The following is a 26,460-nucleotide window of genomic DNA, read 5'->3' as shown; positions in this document are numbered from 1 at the left end:
TTCCATAAAACAAAAAAAAACCCACAAAAAAACCTGTAAAATCTTTGTATAATCAGTGGTAACTTTTATTTAGAAATAAAATGCCTATGTACCTTGTTTTTTATTTTGTTTTATTTTCAACAAGAGGCCCGGTGCATGAATTTGTGCATGGGTGGGTTCTGGCCAGCTAGCCCCAATGGGGGCCCATCGGGCTGGGCTGATGGGGTGGAGGGGCTGCGGGCAGTTGGCTTGCTGGCCCCGCCCCCAGTCGGGGTTTTGGGGGCCAATTGGGGCCCAGATCAGGCTGGTTGGCTGCTACAGTGCGCGTCATAGCCACCTGTTCTGGTTGTTCCACCCTTCCGGTCACTGGGCTTTTATATATATACTAGAGGCCTGTTGCACAAAGATTCATGCAATAGGCCTTCCTTCCCCTGGCTGCCAGCACTGGTTTTCCTCTGGCATCTGGGACCCAGGTCTTTGCTCTGGCTGCTGCCTTCAGTCTTCGCTCTGGCTGGAGCCTTCAGTCTTTGCTCCAGCTGGAGCGCTGCTCCTATAGCTCCCTCCACTCTTCACCCTCCCCCTCATAGCAGGCATCCTGCCCCGTCCGGACTCTCAGCGCCTGCATGCGTGCTGCCCAGAGGCCCCGAGAAGCTGGGGGGCAGGGCCGCCACCATCTTTGTCAGGTTAATTTGAATACTCACTCCTGATTGGCTGGTGGGCATCATGAGGTGATGGTCAATTTGCATGTTTCTCTTTTATTAGTGTAGATAGATAACTGGTTCCTGTATGTGTAGCAGTGACAGAGCTGTTCTGAAAACATAACCAACCCTATCTTTTTGGCTCAAGCAGTTAGGTTGTTGTCAAAATATAATCTTCAAAAAATTAAAGACATGGCTCTTAGAGAGATTTAAATGAAAACATGACATAAATGTATTTAATTACTTAGTGAGGGAACTAACAAGTAAGATGATAAAACTAGTTCAAAACAGAATTAGAACAAAAGTGTTTTGTCCAATAGGAAATGCATTCTAAAATAATTTTACTGATATAGAGACAAAACTAGTGAATGTACTAAAGGATAATCCCCTATAATAATAAAAGTGTAATATGCTAATTAGACTGGACATCCTTCCAGACATCCTTCCGGGAGAAGCCGGGGCTGTGAGGGAAGCCCGGGTCCCAGGTGCCTGCCAGCGGCCGGTGGGAAGCCCAGGTCCTTGGTACCTGTCAGCGGCTGGATGGAAGCCCAGGTCCTGGGTGCTGGAGGGAAGCCGGTGCCAGCAGGCAGGAGAAGGAAGGCCTACTCTTGCAGGAATTTCATGCATTGGGTCTCTAGTCTATGCTATTAAAAGGGTAATATGCTAATTAGACCAGGAGACCTTCTGGGATATTTTCTGGACACCCTTCCGGACAAAACCATGGTGGAGCCGAGGCAGAGGCAGTTAGGAGCAATCAGGCCCGGAGGGGAGGGCAGTTGGGGGTGATCAGGCTGGTGGGGGGGCAGTTGGGGGCGAGCAGGCCAGCAGTGGGGGGCAGTTGAGGGCCATAATGCCTGCAGGGGGGGGCAGTTGGGAGCGAGCAGGCTGGCGGTGGGGCAGTTGGGGGCAATTAGGCCAGCATGCAGAGTGGTTAGGGGCGATCAGGCAGGTGAGTGGTTAGGAGCCAGCGGTCCCGGATTGTGAGAGGGATGTCTGATCGGCAGTCAGACATCCCCTGAGGGGTCCCAGATTGGAGAGGGTGCAGGCTGGGCTGAGGGACACCCTCCCCTCCGTGTGTGAATTTCATGCACCGGGCCATTGGTATATAATAAAAGGGTAGTATGCAAATTGACAGAATGGTGGAACAACTGGTTGTTATGATGTGCACTGACCACCAGGGGCAGATGCTCAATGCAGGAGCTGCCCCCTGGTGGTCAGTGTGCTCCCACAGGGAGAGCACTGCTCAGCTACAAGCCAGGCTGCAGTGCTAAGGATGTCCAACTGATGGCTTAGGCCTGCTCCCCGTGGGGAGAGGGTCTAAGCCATCAGTTGGACATCCCCCAAGGGCTCCTGGACTGCTAAAGGGTGCAGACTGGGCTGAGGAAATCCCCTCTTCCAAATGCATGGATGTCGTGCACCAGGCCTCTAGTAAAACCATATCCTTTATGGTTTTGGTTTCTACTGGACAGAAAACACGTGTATCTTAATTACACAAAAATCAACAAATTAACATTTTATTTCACAAGTTTGAGATTAATTATAAATAACAAGACAAAATGTATTTCCCTTTAGAGTTAAGTAATATTGGAGTGAGGCTGTTAAGCAGTGCCCCAATAAAATACTAAAAGGACATACAGCCATCCATTTACTTGTAAGTTTTTTAAAGGTCATTTTTGTTAACACAGTTGACCGGCTGATATTGTTTGGCCTGATCATGTACCAATAGTGCATAGATGGTTTGTGTTGAGTAGTTTAAACACCTCCACTAATAATAATAACAACTTCCAGTTATTGAGTTCCTATAAGCAGGCTATACCATTATCTCTAATATGCAGTGATTAGATGTGCTCTTTTTCTACTAGTTCTATCTAATAAAAGCGTAATATGCAAATTGACTGTATCTCCACTACACCCACAAGCCATGCCCACCAGCCAATCAGGAGTGAATATGCAAATAAACCCAACCAAGATGGCTGCGGCCACAGAGAGCAGGATGGAGGCTTGGCTTGGGTTTCCCTGGCAATGGAGGAAGCCAAGCTTTCCGCCTGTCCTTGCTGGCTCAGGTCTCCATTCAATGCTACAAAGTTTCAATGATAGAAGATAAATAAATCCCAACAAAAATGACGGCAGCCACAGAGCTGGAGAGAGCAGGAGGCTTGAATTGCACCCGGAGATGGAGAAAGCCAAGCTTTCCACCTGCCCTGGCTGGCCTAGGCCTCCATTTAAGGCTCAAAGTTTTAATTATAGAAGATAAATAAATCCCAGCAAAAATGGCTGCCGCCACAAGCAAGCAGAAGGCTTAACTCTGCTCCAGGCTACAAAGTTTCAATTGTAGAAGATAAATAAACCAGGGCCTCCGCTTGGGTCACCAGGGGCATGGCAAGCCTGCAAACCAACACAGGCCCCTCGCCCAGGCTGCCCCACACCCCAAGGGAACCCCCACCCTATTCCGGGACACACTTCAGGGCATACCAGCCGGCCCCCACCTGTGCACCAGGCCTCTATCCTATCTAATAAAAGAGTAATATGCAGATTGACCATCACTCCAACACACAAGATGGCTGCCCCCATGTGGACACAAGATGGCCACCACAAGAAGGCCAGCAGGGGAGGGCAGTTGGGAGGGACCAGGCCTGCAAGGGAGGGCAGTTGGGGGCGATCAAGCCTGAAGGGGAGGGCAGTTAGGGGTGACCAGGCCGGTAGAGGAGGGAAGGTGGGGGTGACCAGGCCTGCAGGGTAGGGCAGTTGGGGGGGACTCAGGCCTGCAGGGGAGAGCAGTTGGGGGGGGGAACCAGGCCTGCAGGGGAGGGCAGTTAGGGGCAAACAGGCTGGTAGGGGAGCAATTAGACATCAATCAGACTGGCAGGGGAGTGGTTAGGGGGTGATCAGGCTGGCAGGCAGAAGCGGTTAGGGGCAATCAGGAAGGCAGGCAGGCGAGCAGTTGGGAGCCAGCAGTCCTGGATTGTGAGAGGGATTTCCGACTTCCCATTTAGGCCCTATCCTACCAGGATTGTGCCTAAATGGGCAGTTGAACATCCCTCAAGGGGTCCCAGATTGTAGAGGGTGCAGGCTGGGCTGAGTGACACCCCCCCTTCATCCCCCCAACATGCACAAATTTCATGCATCGGGCCTCTAGTTACATATAAGAATCATCTCTCCCTCCTTTCCTCCCTCATTCCCTCCCTCTCTCCCTTTTTTCTTTCCTTCCTATTATATTTTAAGAAACATCTTAAACTAATGTTCCAAATGATATGCTTGGCTTGGTTACAAGAAAGTAATTTATTAAAGTGTATTTTGTTTATAAATTGTCTTTTTCCATACCTTTTACTGATATAATTTGAAATAAAATGAACAAATTTGCAAGTTCTTTTTATCTGAACTATGATATGAAGTAGTCAAAGGATAATGATCTTGATAGTTAAAAATCAGTTTTGATAAATGCTTCCTTAATTTTTAGATACGTTCCTGTACATTTGTAGCAGTGCCATAATTTTTTGAAAGAATAGCCATTGAAATAATTTTAGATAAATTAAGAATTAGAATTTGAGTTTCTGTAATGAATGAACTTTTATTTTGATAAAGGGCTATTTAAGCATTTAGTTTATGCTGTGTACACTTCCTATTTGAAATAAGAACTAGAATTAATACTTTAAAAAGATGAGTATTAGCAGAAATAAACTTTGATTACCACTACCTCATGTGGATATTGGGCCATGCCCTCTACCTTTCAACAATTCAGTAATTCTCATTTTGGTTCCCATTAGACACACAGTTGTGTATTTTTTAAAGTCCACCAAATACCAGTGCCCAGGCTGCACCTCAGATTATTTAAATTGGAACTTTTGGAGATGGGACCTACTCAAACATATTTTTAAAAGGGTTCCAGTTGATTTTACGGTTAGGTTAATAACAGTAGTATTAAATCACTAAGGCTTCATATTTATTCATCTTGACATTTAATTTATTAACTTTTCATTTAATTTGGATTATTTTCTTTTTTATATGAGGGGGAAAAAGTAAATTTTCTTTAAATAACTTTATACTATTTCACATGAAGTGTTTGCTTTGGAATTATCAGAGTGAATTGGTTTATTTTTCCTTTTTGTACCCCTTATAAGACCCAAGAAACTGGAAACATCGTCATTTCAAATGCATATGTGGATCTTGTGCCAACATCTGATGTTTTAGCCAAGACACCTTCTGAGGTAGGTTATAAAAACTGGTATTCAAGCCACCTCCTAATTTCTGAATGAATTTCTGTTAGAATTACTTTAAGAATGTTCAGCCTACTTTTGAAAATTAAGAGCTGTGAAAGATTCTTAATTCTTGAATTAAAAGACATCGATTCAAAACTGCTTAGAATAAAAAGAATATTTTGACAACATATACATTTAAAAAAATTCTTTGGAGGCAATACTGGGGTATCTTTCAAGATAAAATAATTAATTTTCTAGTTTTAGAGTACCTAAATCAATTGTTTAATGAGAAATGTCAAGTAAACAATATTTTGGAGAAAAATAACTGAAAAAATTAAATATCTTAAAACTTTTCTTGATTTAAATGTTTGTATAAAGCTTTGTATACAAATATAAAAACAATAGTATTATTTATTAAAACATTTTTTATGTGAGAGAGAAACATTGAATGGTTACCTACCATACGTGCCCTGACTGCGGATTGAACCTGCAGCCTAGGCTCGTGCCTGGAATCAAACCTTCAGTCTTTCGTGTACAGAATGACACTCTAAGCAACCGAGCCACACCAGCCAGGGAAAAACATTTTTGTTATTCTCTGTTAGCATGCTGAGACTTAATAAAAACGTTTATGTTCTCTGTCTCCAAAATACTAATTTTGCAATGTCGAGGTTTTCATATCTTTACCTTATGATCTTAAATAACTGACGATTAATAGCTCTCAAGAAGTCTCTAAGATAAAAAAATTTATGAAGTTTTAGAGCTAGAAATTCAGTTTTCATATAATTTAATTGCATTTTACAAATAAAGAAATAAGACCACAGAAGTTGATTGATTTGTCCTGTATTTTCCTGTTGAAGTTAGTTAGGATATAGGTTGTCTATTTCCTAATTTACTTTTAAACTATTATTTCTGAATTCTGATAAAAGTAAAAACCTCTTATTAAGAGGGCTGAATTTCTGGTTGAAATGAACGAATTTAAGAAAAGTGTGAAAGAAGTCTGGAGTAAAAAGAAAAAACATACTAGTTTGCCTTATTTAGGTGTAGATTTTAGAAAAATCACCTTTATGCACATATATTTTGTAATGCTTTTTCTCCTTGACTCATTTTTACGTAACTTTTAAAATTAAATTTTCTTTTTTCCAGGGTGGGGAGCTTCAGAGTGCTTTGGTATTTGAGGAAATAGGTCGTCGTCTTAAGGATGTTGGGCACGAGGTGGTGAAGAAAGTAAATGCTGTATTTGAGTGGCATATCACTAAAGGTGGCAGTGTTGCAGCTAAGTGGAGTAAGTTATATCCCTGACTTTAAAATATTTTAAAGTAATGCTTAGTAAATAGAGATAAAAATCCTTGTTATAGTTAAAGCCTGTCTCTTTGAAAGTAGGTAAATCCTACCTTCTTAGGTCAGTTATTTTTAATGGGAACACTAGGCTTCATGTTATCCAAAGACATGTGTTATTTGGAGATGTAGGGAATAAATTAAAATGAAAATATATGTTTCAAATATTCTATTGTAACACCTGAATTATTACTTTTAAACAGTCATCTTAGCAGTATGCTTCTCTAACTAATCTTCAAATTTCTCTTAAACATATAAAGCAAGTTTGTCAGGTCAAATGAGATATTTCTGTCATTATATTTTGACAATTTTAAAGTTGTTTTCTTCATCCCAAAGCATTAGTAATTTGGATTATTACCTAATTATCAGACTTTTATTTAAGGGTGCCTATTTAAGTGCCTTGAAAATCAGATTATTTCTCATTACAACTGAAGATCACTATAAATGCTCATTTAGACCAAAAAATTAAAGTGCATCTCTAAATCAACTGTAACTTTTGAAATAATCTATTACATATTCCTAAAAATCATTTTGAACTTTTATTCAATTAATTTTGATTCATTATAAACACATTTCTTTTTAATGTAACAGTTGCTGTTTCTTTTAGGCAGAGTATGTTCATTGTATAATATTTGATATAGAAAGGTTTAAAGAAGAAAATGATGTGTACTTTTACTATCCACAGTTAACATTTTGATGATTGTTCTTCTGGAAGACATTTGTACTTAGAGGCCGTTAATCCAGAAGGGGTATAAAGGAAGCCAAAAATGTAATATGTTCTTGGTCCCCCAAATTTCAGAGTATCTAATATTTTTCTAAATAACGCCATAGATTAACACTGTAAATGTAGGTGTCATCACTTTCCTTTCTTTCGTCTTTCTGTCCTTCCCTTTTTCTTTCTATGTATCCATGATGGAATTCAATTTTATCCCAATGGATGACAGTATATTGGAAGTTGGGTAATAAATATAAAGCACAGGACTTTTGAAGATATTGGTGAAGAAGAGAAATGAGGTCTATGAGTGAGAAAAGGTGCTGGAACTGTCTGTCTCACTGTTGGCAGAACTCTGAAGGGATTTATAAAGTATATAAGTGACTCACTCTTGGCAGACAGTTTCAATTACCAACTAAGATTTCCCCCTTATCTTGGTGACAATTTCCTTGTAGGCAATATTAGAAAATGTGCTTACATAGAAAAATTACCTTGAATTAACCTAAGGGATTTTTCCTTATATTTCCACTGGAAAAAATGGGAATATTGGAATCTTGTTAATAAGTACTTATTATTGATGCCTTGTGGCTTATGTTGGTCTTATCATCTCTTCTTCAAGTTAACAGTGAAATTGGATCTTAAAGCTTTCTCTGAAAGGATTCACCATTTTCTTTGGTTATCTGCTTCCTGTTATTTGATTAGATTCTCAGCTGTGCAAGTATTTTTAGTTCTTTTTATTGTTTTCTCAAAGTCTTTATGTCACCGAATTAAGTAGCAATAGCTGGCAGCAGAAGAAACTATCTCGGTCTTTTGGCTTATGGTTTCTTAGAAGGTGATTCCATTTGGCACCTCTGTTTTGCATCTTGACACCTAATGACATGAAATAAATGATTGAATGATTTGATTTAGGGAACACCTAAGGTACTTCCCCCCCCACCCCTAAAAAGCAGTTTTTAAAATGTTTTACTAAATACTTTATTATCAAATATTTTTATATGTTAAATTGCTGCTAGTTGTCCCAGCCTTCACATGTTGGCAGACTGGAACCTAGTTATAGAGAACAGGGCTAAGCTACTCAGTGTACCTTGGCTGGCCTCAAGTGTCACTGGAGCTGCATGAGTGACTGATCTTGAGCAAGTCAAGGAACAAGGGTTTGGGCTCAGTGGACTGGAAGGCACATTCCAACCCAAAGATCCTGCATCATGCCCATTTTCCCTGTTAACTCCCTCACCCAGCATCCAGACAACTCCAACAACAAATCTCCAGGCTGAATGTATGTGGGGGGCGAATCTTTGCAAACCCAATTAGTCTGAATATGGAGTTAGTAAGGTTCTGTGTCAGTACTGGGTTAGGGGTGGTTTTGGCTGTGGAGGAGGAAAAGTCATAAACTGTGTCTTTGGAGTTAGGCCTCCCTGAGGCCCGTTCTGGTCATCTAGGAGCCGGGTGAAAGTCAGTGGCCTCTGTGTCACTGAGATGACCTGAGAGAGGTTGGAGAGCCCTTCCTTTTTTTTCTGCGGGCCAAGAGTATGTGTCATGGAGAAATGCAGGCCCTGATCTACATGAGAAACCAGATGGCCTCAGTGAGGTATTTTGGGGAAGGAAGCTGTATCTTGCAATACTCACTTGCAGCTTCTTATTTCTAACTCTGGAGACAATGTTTGATTATGGAGTATTATTTTAGAAGTCTTAAAACATTATGGTCCATAGATAGTGTTTCTTTAAGTAGATAAGGTCAAGATTGAAGCCTGTCTTACTTATTTCACTGTTAATACTTATTATAATATCAGGAATACAGTGATTTTTGTCTCTCTTTTTTTTTTACTCCAAAATGTAATTCACTGCCTGTACATGTCTGAACACTTTTTTTTAGATAGCCTATATACCTTCAGTTGTTTTACACTTTTAAATAAAGGCTGTCCTTTGGCTTTTTATTTTTCTAGAGATCCTTGGATTAGCTTGGAAAGGTAAAAGATACCAGCCCAGACAATGTGGCTCAGGGGTTGAGCATCAACTTATGAACCAGGAGATCAGGGTTTAATTCCCAGTCAGGGCACATGTCTGGCTTGCAGCCTCGATCCCCAGTGTGGGGTGTGCAGAAGGCAACCAATCAATGATTCTCTCTCATCATTGATGTTTTTAATCTCTCTCTCCCTCTCCCTTCTTCTCTGAATCTATATATATATATATCTATATATATATATATCTATATATATATATATATTTTTTTTTAAAATAGATATCAGGTGGAGAAACAATCTCTGAATTCTCTTTGAACAGAGCCTGTTGTTCACCACAGTTATCTTACTGTGTTATGGTCATTTCTAATTCTGTATCTCCTCCCACTTGACCTTGGGTTGAACACTGAGAAAGAGCTCTGGATCAGTTTATTTCTAACTTCAAGTATGATCTATAACCCATTGTAGCCTGACTCCATAAGTGTTGAATAAGTGCTAAAAGCCATGTAAAATGCACAGCTTTGGATGGAATCAGATGCCTGCCTTTTAAAGAAAGTGCTGAAATTGGTGCCTTTTCTTCTTTTAAAACAATAAGTTTATTGTATGGAGAGTAATATGTATTTTCTGTTTAGTATGAGGGAAATATTCAGAAATAATATATAATTGAAACATTTTATAAGTAAGTAGTATATTTTATGATTTTATTACTATTAATTGAATCCAGCCTAAAGTTGTCCTTGTAAACACTTTGGGTCCCTAAGCAACAGTAAAAATTCAGAGGAAATGAAAGATGACAGGAAGGCATAAAGAAGATGAAAAAATCAGAGGCTTTATATGGCCTATAGAATAGTCTGCTCCTGAAAATTAGAACACAGTTACTTTTTTATCTGCAATTCGAGAAACTGAAAGCTCTAAAAATGGAGAGTTTTTTTTTCTCATAACTCATTGGTGGCAACACCTGACTAGAACTTAACAATGCCGCTGATTGTCCTTATCTCATCTGGTTAGTCAAATATAGAAACCACATATTTGTTTATAGTGTTGGAGGTCTTACATAATATGTAATACATGTTTTAAGAACCATATTTTCTTCCTAAAATCTGAAAAATTCTGAATTCTTAAACACATCTGGCCCAAAGGAGTTTAAATAGGGAATTGGGACCTATTCATATATACAAATTATTCTGGTAGAGCAGAAGTGATCAGAGACATGGGAAAGGTGTTGTTGGCTTTTACAGATGGGAGGATTGGTTCATTCAACAAATATTTGAGTATTTACTATGTGCCAAGTTCTCTGCTAGGTTGTGGATTACAAATGTGAAAAGACAGATGTGTTTTTTGGTCTACAGAAACCAGGAAAGTTTAAAATACTGGAGTTAAGGAAACAATGCAGATAAAAAGGAAGAAAGACCTCTATTAAGGTGATGGCAATAATGGAGAGGAAAGGGCCTTTGTGGATCTATTGCTGAGATAGAATTGACTGCTAGGGCTACTAATAATGTCAGAAAAACAAGAAGAATGAGAAAGAGACAGCTAATGCAGAAGTGCTGAGCTGCATGACTGAAGATTTTGATTGTGTTACTAGGAGGTGAAACTATGAGAGAGCAGTTTATGAGAAAAGATGGAAAGCTGTGGTACCCAAGCTGTAGCAGCCCGAGATCTGGCCTAGGTTGTGGGAACTATTCACAACGAGAGACAGAACTGGAAACCATGTTCATGGAACTATTAGTTAGAACTCAGAGCATTAGCTTTGCTACTCTGCTTTGTGGCACACAGGAGGGAATAGAAGGAAGTCTTTGTTGGTCCTACAAGGTTATTTGCTGTTCATGGTTTATAGAATAACTAGAGGCCCGGTGCATGAAATTGGTGCATGGGGGGGGGGGGGGATGTGTCCCTCAGCCCAGCCTGCACCCTCTTGAATCTTGGACCCCTAGAGGGATGTCCAACTGCCTGTTTAATTAACAATCCAGGACTGCTGGCTTCCAACCACTCGCCTGCTTGCCTGCCTGATTGCCCCTAACTGCTTCTGCCTGCCAGCCTGATCACCCCCTAACCACTCCCCTGCCAGCCTGATTGATGCCTAACTGCTCCCCTGCTGGCCTGGTTACACCTAACTGCCCTCCCTTGCCAGTCTGGTCACCCCTAACTGCCTTCCCCTGCAGGCCTGGTTGCCCACAACTGACCTCCCCTGCTGGCCTGGTAACCCCTAACTGCCCTCCCCTGCAGGCCTGGTCATCCCTAACTGCCCTCCACTGCAGGCCTGATCACCCCAAACTCCCCTCCCCTGCAGGCCTCGTCCCCCCCAACTGCCCTTCCCTGCAGGCCTGGTTGCCCCCAAATGCCCTCCTCTGCCAGCCTGGTCACACCTAACTGCCCTCCCTTGCAGGCCTGATCCCCCCCAACTGCCCTCCCCTGTAGGCCTGAGTCCTCCCAACTGTCCTCCCCTTCAGGCCAGGTCACCCCCAACTGCCCTCCTCTGCCAGCCATCATGTGGCGGCCATCTTGTGTCCACATGGGGGCGGCCATCTTTGACCATATGGGGGTGGCCATCTTGTGTGTTGGAGTGACAGTCAATTTGCACATTACTCTTTTATTAGATAGGATGGCTCCAGTATTTCCATTTTTCTCTAAATAAAGTGAGCATCTTAGAATTTGACCAACAATTTTTATTTATTTACTTATTTTTAATTTAATAAATCTTTATTGTTCAGATTATTACAATTGTTTCTCCTTTTTCCCCCCATAGCTCCCCTCCACCCAGTTCCCATCCCACCCTCTGCCCTTACCCCCACTCCACTGTCCTCATCCATAGGTGTACTGTTTTTGTCCAGTCTCTTCCCGTATCCCCCACACCCCTTTCCCCCCGAGAATTGTCAGTCCACTCCCTTTCTTTGCCCCTGATTCTATTATATTCACCAGTTTATTCTGTTCATCAGGTTTTTTTATTCACTTGCTTTTTAGATTCACTTGTTGATAGATATGTATTTGTTGTTCTTAATTTTTATCTTTACCTTTTTATTCTTCTTCCTCTTCTTAAAGAATACTTTCAGCATTTCATATAATACTGGTTTGGTGGTGATGAACTCCTTTAGCTTTTTCTTATCTGTGAAGCTCTTTATCTGACCTTCAATTCTGAATGATAGCTTTGCTGGGTAGAGTAATCTTGGTTGTAGGTTCTTGCTATTCATCACTTTGAATATTTCTTGCCACTCCCTTCTGGCCTGCATAGTTTCTGTTGAGAAATCAGCTGACAGTTGTATGGGTGCTCCCTTGTAGGTAACTAACTATTTTTCTCTTGCTGCTTTTAAGATTCTCTCTTTGTCTTTTGCTCTTGGCATTTTAATTATGATGTGTCTTGGTGTGGTCCTCTTTGGATTCCTTTTGTTTGGGGTTCTCTGTGCTTCCTGGACTTGTAAGTCTATTTCTTTCACCAGGTAGGGGAAGTTTTCAGTCATTATTTCTTCAAATAGGTTTTCAGTATCTTGCTCTCTCTCTTCTTCTGGCACCCCCATAATTCGGATGTTGGTATGCTTGAAGTTGTCCCAGAGCTCCTTACATTATCTTCATATTTTTTTATTCTTTTTGCTTTTCTGGTTGAGTGTTTTTTGCTTCTTTGTATTTCAAATCTTTGACTTGATTCTTGCGATCCTCTAGTCTGCTATTAGATCTCTGTATAATATTTTTTATTTCAGTCAGTTTATGCTTAATTTCTAGTTGGTCATTTTTCATATCCTTGAGGGTCTCGCTAAATTTATCAGCCTTTTCTAGAAAATTCTTGAAAAACCTTTTAACCATGGTTTTGACTCTATATCCAGTAGTTTGCTTTCCTCCATTTCTTTCATTTGTGATCTGTTTCTTTGTCTCCACATTTTGGTTGCTTCCCTGAGTTGATAGAGTGGCTTTGTGTGCGAGGTGTCCTATAGGGCCCAGTGGCTCAGCCTCCCCAGTTACCTGAGGTGGACACTCTTGGTGCACCCCTTTATGGGCTGTGTGCACGGTCTTGTTGTAGTTAAGCCTTGATTGTTGTTGGTATCCCTGGGAGGAATTGACCTCCAGGCCAATTGGCTGTGAGGATCAGCTGTGTCTATGCTGGGAGAACTTCTGTGCTGGAGACACCTTTATGAGACAACACTTGCAAAAGCCTCTGTGCTCAGCTTGGATGGGGTGGAGTCTCAGGGCGGAGCAGACAGCATTGGTTTCCCATCAGCCCTGCCCTAATAGGCCCCTGTGTCTCAGTGTCCCGTGATAATCACTGCAAGCACCTCTGAGAGAAAGCCGCCCTCGAGTTCTGCCTGCTGCCAGTCAGTCCAGTTTCTCCTCGAATGAGTCTGGGTCCCCAGATTCTTTCCCGGAACTGGAGTGCTGCGCAGTCAGGAGCTTTTTTCTCCCTCCCGCTTGAGAAAGCCAGCTGCGTACTCAGTTGCCAGCCCTCTCCACGCACACGCGCCTTGGGACCTCTGCCTCCTGCAGCTCCTGTGAGTCTCAGTGTGCTTTTCTATTTCCTTCTAGTTGTAGAATTTCCACTTAGCCAGCCTTCCTGTGGTTCTGGATGATGTCCGTTTTGTCTTTTAGTTGTAGTTTTGAAATTGTTGTGTGAGGCAGCAGTTTAGGTGTTTACCTATGTCGCCATCTTGGTTTCTCTGACGAACAATTTTTAAATATACAATTTGTTATAACTCTAGACATGAATGTTGCCCTGTGTTCCCAAATAAGATTTGTTTATTGTTTGATTATATCTAATAGCTGTAAAGTAGTTATAAAACTGAAACTTTTGACAAAGACAGATTTATTTTCATGTAATAATGATACACTGTTACTGATTAAAAAATATATTTGTGTTCCTTAGGATGATAGGTTTAAACTGGTTGGCATTGAGCAATTTGGTTGTTTTTCTCCTAAAGAAAATTTGGTTTCCTTTTACATATTTGTAATCTTTTCCATTATAGGAACATAATTGGATTTTACATTTATATAGCAAGATTATAGAAATACTATGCATTATTGCTTAAATAATGTTAGCTGCATAATAAAGTGAGTTGGCTTTTTTAAAATGTGTACTGTAACTAATGGTGTAGTGCTAAGTCTACCTATTTGGCCTAAATCCAGGCATCCATTATGCACTGTGTGACAATGAATGGATGTTAGAGGTGTTTTATTTTGCATGTTAGAAGTCATCTGTTTTGGATCTTGGAAATTTGCCAGAATGTGGTAGAATATGTACAGTTTGGGCAACTGCCATTCTTTTAAGATCAGAATACATTCATGCTTGAGGATACCGTTAGCTCTTGGGTTGCTGCTCATGTTGTAGTGGTTGAAACAGAAACCCCTGTAGGGTTTCTCAGCGTGGATATAAATGAAATCTTAAGGGTGTTGGTCCCATATTTAGGGTTGGGATCCAAATGAGCATCTCATGTATTTATAGACAAGATTTGAAAGATGATCTTTGGAAAGAAGATGCTGTCCAGTCTAGGATGGGGACCTACTTGTTTGAGAGGTGTCTGCTTCAGGTTATTCTTTCCCTTAGCAACAGTTGCTGCTTCCCCTCTTACCATCACAGCCCCTTACTGTTTGCCATGTGCATTTACACACAGATTACTTAAAACTATTATGGCTTTTCATTTTTCTGTGTGTGTAATTCATTTTAATAATATCTTTTCATAGTTTTTTTTTAATTTTGAAATAATTTCAGGCTTACAGAAAAATTGCAGGAATAATACAGAGAATGTATAGCTGTCCTTCACCCGGTTTCTTCAAATTAACATTTTATTCCATTTTCTTATTTATTGTACATTTTGTTGTTTTTTTGAAGCATTTGAAAGTAACTTGTAGACACAATGTCTCTTTATCCCAGATAATGTGGTAGCATCCCCTAAGAATGCTTTCTTATATGTATGCATAGAATAATTATCAATATCAGGAAATTAACATAATACAGTATTATTTAATCTACAGACCTTATTAATATTTCACAAATTTCCTCAGTAATGTCCTTTATAGCAAAGGAATAACAATAGTAATAAGAATAACAAAATAGAAATGAAGAAAGAAAAAGTAAGAACTGCTCGGGTCCAATGTCGGATCATATATTGCATTTAGTTGTCAGGTCTCTAGTCTCTGTTAACGTGGATGAATTCCTCAGTCTGTTTTTATTTTCTAGGACATTGACATATTTGAAGAGTAGAGGCCACTTATGTTGTAGAATGTTCCTCAGTTTATATTTATTTGATGTTTCTTCATGATTATTAGAATTTATTAACTTTTGGCAGGAATAGCAAAAAAGTGTTGTGTCCTTCTTAGTGTGATTTAAAAAAAAATCTTTACTTTTATCCTAAGTTTTTGTTTGTTGTCATTATTTTTATAGAGATGCTTCCTCCAGGTGCTTTTTAATCAGCCATTTAACAGATAGTTACTAAGTACTTTCTATTCAAGGAATCATAAGTGGGTATAAAAACTAGATGCTCTTGTTTCAGCAAAGAATTTATAATCTTAAGGGGAGAAGGTATCCACAAAACAACTTCTTTCTCCCAGGGTATCCCTTTGTGATTTGTAAGGTCCATATCCTAAGACCTTCGAAGATCTCCAAGTTTCCAAATGCCGTGTGCTCATCTAACACCTTTCCCTCCCCCGTTTAATGCTGTAATGTATAACTGAACTTTTTATGGACTCTTTTAGAGCCATAATGACTATATAAATACAAAGCTAAAGTCATTTTATAAAGCATTTAAAATAAACTGTACCACTGAGATAAAATATATACAATCTGTTTCTTCATGTTAATTTAAGATTAGCTGTTACCTTACAGGTGTCTGTAAACTCAGAGTGATGGTGGCAGATGATGATTCTCCCCAAGAGGCAAGTTGTAGACTGTGACCTGAGCCACTGCAGAACTTTGTGTATCATGCTAAGAACTTTCCCCATCTTAGCGCTCTTTTATTTTATCAATATTAGTTTCTAGATTTCCACCGAAGACAGTTTTATTGCTTTACAAAGGTCATGGCTATGAAGTAGCACGTAAAACCAGGTGAGTGAGAGGGCAGGCAGACAGCTAAGAACCTTCATTAGCTAAGAGGCTTGCTACCACTCTTTAGTAGTGAGATGAGTGTGGTACAGTTTTATTCCTGAGCAAGACTAGTATGTACAGTGGGCCTTAGAAATACTAGTGAATAATTAAACCATGAATGTTGTTTTTGAATGCTAGAGGTTTGCTTCCCTTTAGAGTCCTTCCTTTCTCCCTTCTTCATTCCCCATTCTCCCTTCCTGTCTTCTTCCCTCTTTTCCTCCCTTTCTTTCCTTTTCACTATAGTACAAATAATACATGAAAACACATTCATAATATGTAAATTTCAATAAGAACAGTCTATGCTTTTCATGCCTCACTTGTAGTACCTTGCCTATTGTCTGACACCCACACTAGAAGCAATGAAGTGAGCGAATGAAGTATACAAAGAAGAGAGGTTCCCTTCCCTTAGCCCTTTCCCCTCCCCAAGATAACCATTACTATCAAATTATATTTTTAGTTTAGTTGATAGCATTCTCTTTTGTGGAAAGTTAGAGTGATTTGATTTTCTCTTTGGAGCAAGGCTTGGTTAAGCAGAACGTAGTTAAGCACTGTGGGTTTTTCTTACGTATGTGTAGCTTTTCCTTGACCCTAAATTGGGAGTGTACCTTATACACCTTAGGGAGAGTGATGTGACTGCAGCTCCTTCACTGTAGCAAGAGAAATCACCTTCAGGAGGCTGAAGCTGGAGTAGAATCGGGTTGCTGGCTGACTGGTATCACTCATATATATGATAATTAAAACTTTTTCAAGTGGAACTATGGCATGAAGCTCTATACATGTGATACAGGGAGCAGTGAAGGTAAAGGTCTAATAGTCTTTCTAGTTACCCAGCCTGGGGCACTTAATTCTTCTGTCAGAAACATTTAATGGAAAAGGAGTAAATTTTAATGTTTACTCACAATAATTAAGGCAATAAATATTTTATAAAATCAAAACAAAACTAATTAGAATATTTTTAAAACATTTATGTTGACTATTTTGATGAATTCAGGTATTTGAAAGGAAATTATAGTATGTATTCCCTTCCCCCAACATTCAACTCTTTTAAAATTGAGCTTCCTCCTTTGTTGAGTATTTGAACCTAAAGGCTGTAACCATATAAACTTCACCAACTTAATTTCCTTATATTATTCCACATTAAAATGTTTCTGTTGTGTAAACTTCTTCACTGAGGAAAAATACTGTTTTGACTTTTTTGGAGAACTTCTTTATAAAAAGGCCACCTCAAAAAATAAAGGATTAAAAACATTTTTTTCCAAATGGCAAGTGATATCTAATTTAGAATAAATAGGCAGCACTTTAACTTGGAAACTGTAAAAATGTCTGTATTTTAGTTGGTTTATTTTACTCTATATTGTGAAGAAAATATGACCCACATTGTTTTTTTACTATTTTCCCTAGCTGTTGACCTAAAAAATGGTACTGGAAAAGTATATCAAGGCCCTGCAAAAGGCTCTGCTGATGTAACAATCACACTTTCAGATGATGATTTCATTGGTGTAGTCCTTGGCAAGCTTGACCCTCAAAAGGTAATATTCGTAAAATGTTCATTTTTCTCTTTATTATTGCTTTCTGTTTGACAATTGCAGTTTTTAGCTGACTTCCAAATTCTGATTTATAAGGCAGAGTCATAGAACTCTGAAGAAGACACAGTTGATACCAATATCTGAGTTGACAGATCATGAATTTTTCTGGTAGAGTTTCAACTGACACATTTTAAAACTGAACTTTTGGTGGAATTCTTTAGCATATCAACAATATAAAACCCACATCTACACTTTGTATTATATTAGGTCATTAATTCAAAGGTGAAAAACCCTATGATATTAGGTATTTCATAAAATTAGGCATTCATTCCTGATATATGATTAAGAATTTGTCTTAATCATCATTGAAAATTGGAAATAGAAGGATAGAGTATAACAGCTAGTGTCTTATTTTTTTAATATATATTTTTATTGATTTTAAAGAAAGGAAGGGAAAAGGATAGAGAGATAGAAACATCTGTGAGATTGAATCATTGATTGACTGCCTCCTGCACACCCTCTCCTGGGAACCAAGCCTGCAACCCAGGCATGTGCCCTGACTGGGAATTGAACCATGACCTCCTGGTTCATGGGCCAATGCTCAACCACTGAGCCACACTGGCCGGGCACTAGTGTCTTATTGAAGGTGAAACATTTAGAGTCCGACATTATAGTGGATTAAGACAAGAGTGCCATTAACCATGATTAAGACAAGAGTGCCATTTCTGACTATGATGAGTTAGTATTGTTTTGAAACTTTTGGCCCAATCTACAAACACACAAAATTAAAGTAACTGATGTAGCAGTTAGAATGGAGTAGAATAGAAAAATTTGTTATTTTCAAATCATGATTATGTAGCTAGAAATCTCAAGAGAGTCAACTAGTTGGTTCTTAGAATAGAGGAGTTCAAAGAAGTGGTTAAATGCACAATAACTATTTAAAGTAGTTTTCACATAGCAGCAAAACCAGCTAAAGATATAATTTTTAAAAATTAGTTTATAATTACAACCTAAACTAAGAAACACGAATGACCACCCTAATAAGAAAAGTGCAGTGCTTATTTGAAGAAAACTATAGAACCTTACAAGGAACAGAGCAATTTGAATAAATGGAAAATGTTCGTTTTTTCTGGATAGAAAGACTAATTTAAAAAGAATTGTAAAATAATTTGAAAAGAATTGTCAGGTAGTACAGTAAAGTATATGTTGTTTTTCATCAGATATATCTGAGTTTAAATCTTAGCCCTGCCACTTACTCTCTAAACTTGAATTTCCTTATTGGTAAAATGAATGATTATAATCCCAAAGCGTTGTGATGATAACTAAATCCAATAGTATATGTGAAGAGCTTAGTAAGTCCTTGGTACTGAATGAGTTCTCAGATTATTCCTTCCCAGGAATTTATTTAGTACCTACTCATATTCGAGTTCTAGGGGTGGCTAGATAAGATAGTGCCCCAACTGTGCGGAGCTTAGTTCTAGAGGTGAGTGGAAAAGAAATATAATTTCAGGTATGAAGAAAATTAAGTCAGAGTAATGGATTAGGGTGATGGTTGGCAAACTTTCTGTATAGGGTCCCAATGTAAATATTTTAGGCTTTGCAGGCCAGATGGTCTCTGTTTTACCCACTCAGTTCTGCCATTGTAGCATTAACATAGCCATAGATCATATGTGAACAAATGGATGTGGCTGTATTCCAGTGTAACTTTACTTACAAAACAGACAGCAGAGTAGTATTGGCCCACAGGCTCTAGTTTGCCAACCCTGGATTACAGTGTGACAGGATAGAGGAACTATTTTAGATAAGGTTGTCCAAAACAGCCTGAACAAAGTGAGGGCTGAGCTGTAAGGTTAAGGAAACAGCCAGTGCAGAGGCTTGAGGCAGGAGTAGGATTACGTATTAAGTGTATGTAACTGTGAGGAGGCCAGTGATAGTAAATGAGCAGTGGGGAGAGTGGGAGGATGTGAGATGGGAGAATAGGCCAAGGCTGGATCACACAGGACTCTATAGAGTTTGGTAAGGAGTTCAGGTCTTATGTGTGAATGGAAGCCACTGAGCTGTGGAATGACAGCATCTGCTGAGTGGAAATTGCCTTTGGGGGAGAGAATAGGTAATTAAAAGTTATTTTTTAGATATATTATATATACTTGAGATGTCTGTATATAAAGATTAAATGTAGGATTAAGGAAACATTTATATAATTGCTAGGAATAACAGACCTTTGGGGGGAAATGGATTATTCAGTGAATGATACTGGGCAGCTGCTTAGGAAATGGTAGTGCTTTATGTTATTCCATATATCTAAGTCAATACCATACTGAATGGAATTGTGTAAAAAATAAAAGCAGAAGCAAAAACTTGATGAAAACCTAGGTATTTCTTATTCTTAACCCTTTGCACTCGCTTGCTTTTTTCTTGATTCCTTTATTCTACTCGGGATTTAATTTTTTAAATACCCCAGATTTTACAAAGCGCGGCAGTAGAATAAAAAACTGGAGTTTCTTTTCATACAAACTTATTTATTTGGATTTTTTTATATTTCAAATACATACGAGCTGCTACTGATGCTAACCGTGTCGAGTCACACTCAACATCTGAGTGCAAAAGGTTAATGATAATCCTTAGAAAAATGCTAATTAGTATCAGGGGTTTTCTAAACTCATTTGGTTCTATTACCTTCTCTCCAACCTCAATGCTATTTATCATCATTATAAATGTACAGTTGGCCCTCTATCCCCAGGTTTCACACCCATGGTAGCGGAGGCCTGACTATAAATTTATTGGAAAAAACCTGGTTATATAAGGTTATATAAGTCCACCTGCACAGTTAAAACCCATGCTGTTCAAGGACTAATGTATTTTATTTAACTCAGTACATTCAAGTATTTCAACATGGAATCAATATTAAAAATAATGATGGAATATTTTATATCCTTTTTTAAAATACTAACTCTTTGAAATCCTGTGTGTATTTTATCCTCATAGTACATCTCAGCCAGGACTAATGATATGTCAAGTGCTCACTAGCCACATGTGCTAGTGGCTACTTTATTGTACAGCACAGGTTTAAACATTCTGTTTTGACTTTGTTCTTCTGCCCTTTCTTATCTGACTTCTGCATCTGATACTGTTGTTGTGAAGGTCACTGATGACCACTGTTTTACTAATTCCAATGAATATTTCTCTATGTCTTACTCAACTTTCCAGGAACATTCAACTCATTTGATCATCAGTTTCTTGAAATAATTTATTTCATCCCTTGAATTTCATGACACCATATTCTCCTGTTTTGCTTCCTTCACCTTTAGCTATTCCTGACCTTCTTTGATACCTTCTACCCCATCCATTAAATTTTGGTGTTTCTCAGGGTTCATTTCACAGCTCTTTTTTAAAGAACACTCTCCTTAAATAGTCCATGCATCCTATAGTATTTAAATCTGTCTATAAGTTGACAACTCACAGATTTAATTTTTTTTTTTATTGATTTCAGAGAGGAAGGGAGAGAGAAAGATAGAAACATCAATGATGAGAGAGAATCATTGATTGGCTGCCTACTGGGGATTGAGCCCACACACAGGCATGTGCCCTTGACCAGAATTGAACCTGGGACCCTTCAGTCCACAGGCCAATGCTCTATCCATTGAGCCAAACCAGCTAGGGTGACAACTCACAGATTTAAATGTCTCACTCAGTTGTCTTCTCTGAGTTCCATAGTGATAGAATCAGCTCCCTACTTGACCTCTTGAATGGGAAATCTTACTGGCATCTCAAACTTACTATGTCTGTGTCCAGTGTAGAACTCAATGATTTAATTTTCTCCATAGTCTTTTCCTTTTCAGGAAATGCCGGTTCTCTCTACCCAAATTTATATGCTCAGTAATATAAGAATTGTCTTGGCTTCCTTCTATACCTCTGTATCCTTTCTGTACTTAATTCTGCCTGATCTTTCTCTCAAAAATATACCTTAAATTCATCTTCTCTTCACCACCAGGGATATCACCAGGATCCAAACATCCATCATCTCACCTGGCTTACTAAAGAGCTTCCTAACTGGTCTTACTGCTCCCAGTCTTAAAGTCTGTGCTTACATTTTATTTTTTGATTCCCCTACTATAATATGCACTCCATTAAGAACAGGGAGATTGTCTATGTTGAAGCCTAGAATATTGCCTAGTATACTGTAGTCATTCAGTTAATACTTGAGTAGGCGAAGGCAAAGATAGAAATAAGGAACAAAACTCAATAGCAGTAGTTTAGACTGTGTAGAAATTAAAAGCTTCTGCATGTCAGACTTCATAAGGTATTCCCTTTAACCTAGGAAAAAATAAAGATGATGATACACAGTATGTTGGTATCTATAACCTATAAAAATTTCTGGAAAGCTGTAAGACCTCAATAGAAAAAAATGGGCAAAAGATGTGAACCAGTAATTAATGAAAGAAATAGAAATGATTAATATACATAAGAGAAACTATTGATTTTTCCAAGCATCTAAAAATGCAAATTAAAGCATGTTATTTTGCTTTGGATTTTCAAAAATTAAGAAAATAGTATTGTTAAGGTTGGGGTAAGAGAATTCCCATGTAGCTGGAAAGAGTTTTAATTTGGTGTTGTCTTTCTCAGAGGTGCTTCCTTTATGGCGACTCATTGTCTCAGTGCTTCTTGCATGGCACTCCTAGGCCAAAAGAAATGCCTAATGATTCAGTTTATTAAGAAGTTAAGTCCAAACAAGAGTAGTTTTTCATGTTGTAGTTTTTTTTATATTTGACCAATTTTTAAATACTCCTTAGTGTCCCTGTGGGTTTGCTGAGATGCTCTGGGGTCCCTCAGTGTATAGTTTGGAAACTGTGGCAATATGGAGGTGTGGTTAAGAACCTTATGTAAGAAATGTCATGATTTAGTAATTCTTCTAGGAATCTATTATAAGAAAATAAATAAGAACAAAGATTTATGTACACATTTTTTCCACTCAGTAAGAACCGCCAAATATTGGTGTTTTTATTTCAAAAAACTAGGTGTTCTTATTTTGGGCTGTAAGTCCTCTCAGATGTTAGTGCCTGTAAACAGGCCTCAGGACTGACTCCTCCTCTGCAGGCACGCAGACTGTCGTTCCTGTAACTGGACAGGGAAGCAGTCGTAGTTTAGAAGTTCCAGTCTCCAGTTTGAATAGCCAGCACTTAATCCTGATTGAACGAGTTCTCCCTGACTTTTTCTGGGATAAAAAGTTTAAGTAGTTTTAGCTTTTCCTCCAGCTGATGAGGGTTTGCTTCTGACATTAATAAGCAGGAGACATTGTTGAGCAAAGAACACCTGAGTTCAAGAGTCGGCCTTCCTTCTTGTTGGCTTGTGGCCTCGAGCAGGTTATCTAAGCTGTCTGAGCCTCAGTTTCTTATCTGTCACCCGGGGCTGAGAATTGCTGTTATGCCCATTTTAAGCTGATGGATGTGCTTGTGAAGTAAGATTATATTTGTAGGGCTGCTTTGTAATGTTAAGTGTACATAATGTTAAGTGTATTTTATAATGTAGTTAAAAATCTAAGGACTTCTTTTTATTTCCCATTCTGTGTTATTTTCTCAATAAGCGATAAAAACTGATTTATTATTTTTATTTTACTCATAAGGAACTTGACATTGAGGAGAAACTTAAGCACTTGCACAACTTCCTCTGTCAGGTCAGATACAGAGGTGACAGGAGTTCTTAGTGTTTGAACACGACTGCCTTTCTCTTGATAATAATGGGCTTGCTGTGCTCTTACTACATGTCAAACTCTCAGCTAGGCACTTTGCACACTATTTCATTTAACTCACACAACAAGGCTGCATAATTTAGGTACTGCTGTCCTGCCCATATAGATGAGGAGGCTGGAGCTCAGAGAGGTTATGGAATCTCCCCAAGCTCAGCTTTCTAGTAAGTGGCAGAGCCTAGATTTTAACCCAGGCATTCTAATGCTAGAGCCCAGGATCTACTCACTACTGTTATGTACCTTCTTTTATCATTATACTAGAGGCCTGGTGCATGAAATTCGTGCACGGAGGGGGGTTGTCCCTCAGCCCAGCCTGTACCCTCTCCAATATGGGACCCCTCAAGGGATGTCCGACTGCCCGTTTAGGCCCGATCCCTGGGATCGGGCCTAAACGGGCAGTCGGACATCCCTCTCACAATCCAGGACTGCTGGCTCCCAACTGCTTGCCTGCCTGCCTTCCTGATTGCCCCTAACCGCTTCTGCCTGCCAGCCTTATCACCCCCTAACCACTCTGCTGCCAGCCTGTTTGCCCCCAACTTCCCTCCTCTGCCAGCCTGGTTACCCCTAACTGCCCTCTCCTGCATGGTTGATCACCTCCAACAGCCCTCCCTTGCAGGGTTGATCACCTCCAACAGCCCTCCCTTGCAGGCCGGGTGCCTCCCAACTGCCCTCCCCTGTTGGCCATCTTGTGGTGGCCATCTTGTTGTCCACATGGGGGCAGGATCTTTGACCACATGGGGGCAGCTATATTGTGTGTTGCAATGATGATCAATCTGCATAGTACTCTTTTATTAGATAGGATAGAGGCCTGGTATAGGGGTGGGGGCCAGCTGGTTTGCCCTGAATGGTGTCCCTGATCAGGATGGGGTTCCCTTGGGGCGTGGGGCGGCCTGAGCGAGGGGCCTGTGGTGGTTTGCAGGCTGGCCACGCCCCCTGGCAACACAAGTGGAGGCCCTGGTATCTGGAATTTATTTTCCTTCTACAATTGAAACTTTGTAGCCTGGAGCAGAGCCAAGCCTGGGGCTCCCTCCGAGGCCCGCAGCCATTTGTGTTGGGGTTCTAATTGAAACTTTGTTGCCTTAAGCGGGTGGGCCCGGCCAGGGTGTGCGGAAAGCTTTGCTTCCCCTGTTGCCGGCGGCAACCCTGGCCTGCTCTCTCAAGCTCCATTCTGCCACCATTTGTTTGAATTTGTTTACCTTCTATAATTGAAACTTTGTAGCTTGAGTGGAGTCTTAGGCCTGCAATGGCTGGCAGAGAGCTTGGCTTCCTCTGTTACCTAGGAAACCTTGCTCTCTGTGGCTGTAGCCATCTTGGTTTGGGTTAATTTGCATACTCACTCTGATTGGATGGTGGGCATGGCTTGTGGGTGTGTCAGAGGTATGGTCAATTTGCATATTTGTCTATTATTAGATAGGACTAGCTTTCCCGTTGCAGGAAAAATCCTGCAATAGGATTTCCTGCTGCACTCTACCCCGCCTCCGTTCCTCCCTTGTTCACCCGCCTCACCTTCTCCTCCAGCCCACCCACGTTTCCCTTCGCCCCCGGCCCCACCTCCGCTCCGCCCGCCCCGCCTTCTCCTCCAGCCCACCCGCGTTTCCCTTAGCCCCCGGCCCCACCTCTGCTCCGTCCGCCCCGCCTTCTCCTCCAGCCCGCCCGCGTTTCCCTTCGCCCCCGGCCCCGCCTCCGCTCCACCTTTATCACCCGCCTCGCCTTCTCCTCCAGCCCGCCTGCGTTTCCCTTTGCCCCCGGCCCCGCCTCCGCCCCGCCCGCCCGCCTTCTCCTCCAGCCCGCCTGCGTTTCCCTTCACCCCGGCCCCGCCTCCGCCCCGCCCTTCTCCTCCCCCCGCCCCGCCTCCGCCACGCCCTTCTCCTCCCCCCCGGCCCCGCCTCCGCCCCGCCCTTCTCCTCCCCCCCCCCCCCCCGCTCCCGCTTGCTTGCTTCTTCGAAGCTTTACTCCCTTCTGCAGCTGTTGGCTTCTTTGGACGCTGTCTTGATATGCAAATTAGCCGCCATCTTTGTTGGGGCAATTTGCATGCTCATCCTGATTGGTTGGTGGGCATGGCTTGGCTGGTGGGCGTGGCTTAGTTGTAGCGAAGGTGCGGTCATTTTGCATATTTGTCTATTATTAGATTAGATGGCTTTCTAGTTCATGAAGACGTAATACATATTTTTAATCTGCTTTTAAAAGTTCTGAATTTAATATTTTAATTGTTAGGAACACAGTAAAGCCTTTTTTATTTACATATTCTCAAATTCATGTTTAAGAGCATAGATTAAAGCTAGAAGCATAGTTTGAAGCAGAACTCCCAGATCTGTCAGTTCAAATAAATTAGTCTGTGGTTTTCTAAAATACACAGGAGTCTATTTTTTTCTTATCTGTCTAAAACTATAATCATTAAACTATCATTGCTAGGTAAAAGTTGCCTTTGTTGCCAAGAGTTAATTCAATTGTATTCAGCCTCAACAATGACCTTTTTTTTTTTTTACAGTGATCTTTTAAAAATACAAATAAAATGTAATATGGTAAAGTTTGGTACTCTTTTCCCTCTTCTTTCCAGGCATTCTTCAGTGGCAAACTGAAGGCCAGAGGGAACATCATGCTGAGCCAGAAGCTTCAGACGATTTTTAAAGACTATGCCAAGCTCTGAAGGACATGCTCCATTGTTAACAAAAGTAGAAGAAAACTCTCTTCACCCTAATACACAAAACTGATTCAGCAAAAGTGATAAAAACTAAGATGCAGAAGAAATTGCTTAACATTTTCAGATTTCAGATAACTTTTCAGATTTTCATTTTCTACTAATTTTTCATGTTATCATTATTTTTACAAGGGACTATAAAATAGCACATAATTATCCTTCCTAGATCTTATCTTCATAATAAAAAATTTTCATTAAAGTCTAGTATCCTTAGAATTGTTAATAGCTTTATACGTTGAAAAGAAAATTATATGAGTAAAGGCCACATTGATGCCTTTTGCACTTTTTGTTACTTTCTGTTCTGTAATTAATTGAAACCCTGGTTTTAATATGAATTTTCATACATGTACTCATTTTTCATACTTTGCTATAGTAGATAGTATTCTGCTTTAAGGCAAGAGAAAGGTCTTTTGTGTTCTCAAATAGTTTTCTTTCTTCCTCTCCCCCTTTAGCTGTAAAGTCTTTACTGTCATCTAATGCTTGTAAGTCTACCAAATATATAGCTTTCTTGCTTAATTGTTAAACTTAAATTGTAAGATATTCACTAGCAAGTACTGT

General features: G+C 40.0%; 1 protein-coding gene across 1 annotated transcript in view; it reads left to right on the top strand.

Moving 5' to 3' along the window:
- HSD17B4 (hydroxysteroid 17-beta dehydrogenase 4) overlaps positions 1-26,101 on the top strand; it is an 87,092-nt gene extending 60,991 nt beyond the window's left edge. Inside the window, exons 21-24 of the mRNA XM_028149692.2 lie at positions 4,796-4,882; positions 6,017-6,155; positions 17,337-17,464; positions 25,762-26,101. Of these exons, the coding sequence (XP_028005493.2) occupies positions 4,796-4,882; positions 6,017-6,155; positions 17,337-17,464; positions 25,762-25,851 (444 nt within the window). The 3' untranslated portion in view covers positions 25,852-26,101. The remainder of the gene's footprint in view (positions 1-4,795; positions 4,883-6,016; positions 6,156-17,336; positions 17,465-25,761) is intronic.
- The last annotated feature ends 359 nt before the right edge of the window (positions 26,102-26,460 follow it).

Source organism: Eptesicus fuscus, chromosome 4 (assembly GCF_027574615.1).
Source record: "Eptesicus fuscus isolate TK198812 chromosome 4, DD_ASM_mEF_20220401, whole genome shotgun sequence".
In the NCBI taxonomy this organism is placed as follows: domain Eukaryota; kingdom Metazoa; phylum Chordata; class Mammalia; order Chiroptera; family Vespertilionidae; genus Eptesicus; species Eptesicus fuscus.
This window is presented reverse-complemented; position numbering and strand designations above follow the sequence as displayed.